Consider the following 1,401-nt stretch of genomic DNA (forward strand, 5'->3'; position numbering starts at 1 on the left):
AGACGGAGCGGTTGGTGTCCAGCTGGTTGGAGCCGCGGCGGTGGCAGACGAAGCCGTCCAGGCCGCGCAGCACCAGGAGGGGCCGGTTGATGAGCTTGAGGATGAACTCCTCGTCCTTGCCTGGCGGGGAGAGGGCGCTGCTGGGGCCGCCCTTCCTGCCACCTTCCCTGTCTGGACCGGGTCTGGCGGCGGCCCTGGGAAGAGCCACAGCCCTGGACTTGGGCACCCGGCTTGGGGGCACAGATCTGCCATTGCCATTGCAACCTTGGCAAGGTGCTAAATGCCAGGGGGCCCTGGGGGTCCCCAAGTGTGCGGCGGAGATAAGGACGTTCTGGGCTCTCACTGCTCTGCTGATGTCAAGGCCAGTCATCTGGACTGGCAAGTATGACTATTGCCAGGACAGCAGCAGTTCCATGGAGAGGGCAAGGGGCCAGCTCTTGGTGTAGATGGAGTCTCCGGGCCGGCATTGGCCGTGGGTAGAAAACCCAGCCCCAGCCCCCCAGGCAGGCAGGGAGTGCGCACCCACGAATTCGCTGATGGCCGCCAGCTGTCCGTTCTTCTTCATGCACACATAGCGCCCATTGCTGGCTTTGAGTGCCACCCGCCGGCCACGCCACTCCATCTCAAACAGGGTGTTGGCAGAACTGGAGGGAGCAGGGCGAGGTCCCCTCAGAGCAGCTGGAGATGGGGATGCAGGGTCTAGCCTCCCCATCTCCCTCTGGTCCCAGGGGGTGGGACAGGAGCCTGCCTTCCACTGACACACTCACCACCGGTAAGAGCTACTGCCCCCCACCCCGGTGGTCATTTCCCCTGACTGCGCTGCTACCGTGGTCCTTGTGGAGGTGGAGGTGGGGACGTGTGCACTCACACTTGTGTGGCTGTGGCCTGAATACCCCCATGGGTGACCAGGGTCCAGTAGCCCCCGGTGCTGCAATAGAAGGTGCACTTCTTTGTCTCCTGGTCAATTTGCATCAGGAAGGTCTCATGATCCAGTTCTTCGTCCTGATTGGCTGAGACGTTGACCCCTGGAGGGAGGAGATGGGGAAGCCCCTGACGCCTCTCCTGGGGCGGATGGGGAGGCACGCTTCGGGGGAACCCTTGAAGCCAGAGGGGGTCTCATCTAGAACTCTCTGGACTCGAGAAGATCTGAAAGGCATCTCTCAGAGGGTGGGGGAACCCTGCCCCAGCAACCTATGGCACTCTGTGGACCCCTACACACTGCCCCCCAAGGGGCCCCTGACCCAGCTCTTGCCACCCCCAGGAGCCAGGCCCTTCCGTGCCAGCAAATCCTCCACTCTCTGCTAATCAGTGGGTAATCTGCCTTGTTCCCTCGGCCCAGGACTTACCCCAGCCTCTATTTATAACCCACTCCTAAGCTGCTGAGTGGGCACAGTGGGGGGG

At 62.5% G+C, this 1,401-nt stretch overlaps 1 protein-coding gene across 1 annotated transcript in view; it reads right to left on the reverse strand.

The window, feature by feature from the left end:
• FSCN2 (fascin actin-bundling protein 2, retinal) overlaps window positions 1-1,401 on the reverse strand; it is an 11,842-nt gene that overhangs the window by 5,446 nt on the left and 4,995 nt on the right. Inside the window, 4 exon segments of the mRNA XM_008568846.1 lie at window positions 5-142; window positions 145-194; window positions 523-644; window positions 869-1,025. Of these exon segments, the coding sequence (XP_008567068.1) occupies window positions 5-142; window positions 145-194; window positions 523-644; window positions 869-1,025 (467 nt within the window).

The sequence above is a fragment of the Galeopterus variegatus genome, unplaced genomic scaffold (genome assembly GCF_000696425.1).
Source record: "Galeopterus variegatus unplaced genomic scaffold, G_variegatus-3.0.2 Scaffold446, whole genome shotgun sequence".
Classification (NCBI taxonomy): domain Eukaryota; kingdom Metazoa; phylum Chordata; class Mammalia; order Dermoptera; family Cynocephalidae; genus Galeopterus; species Galeopterus variegatus.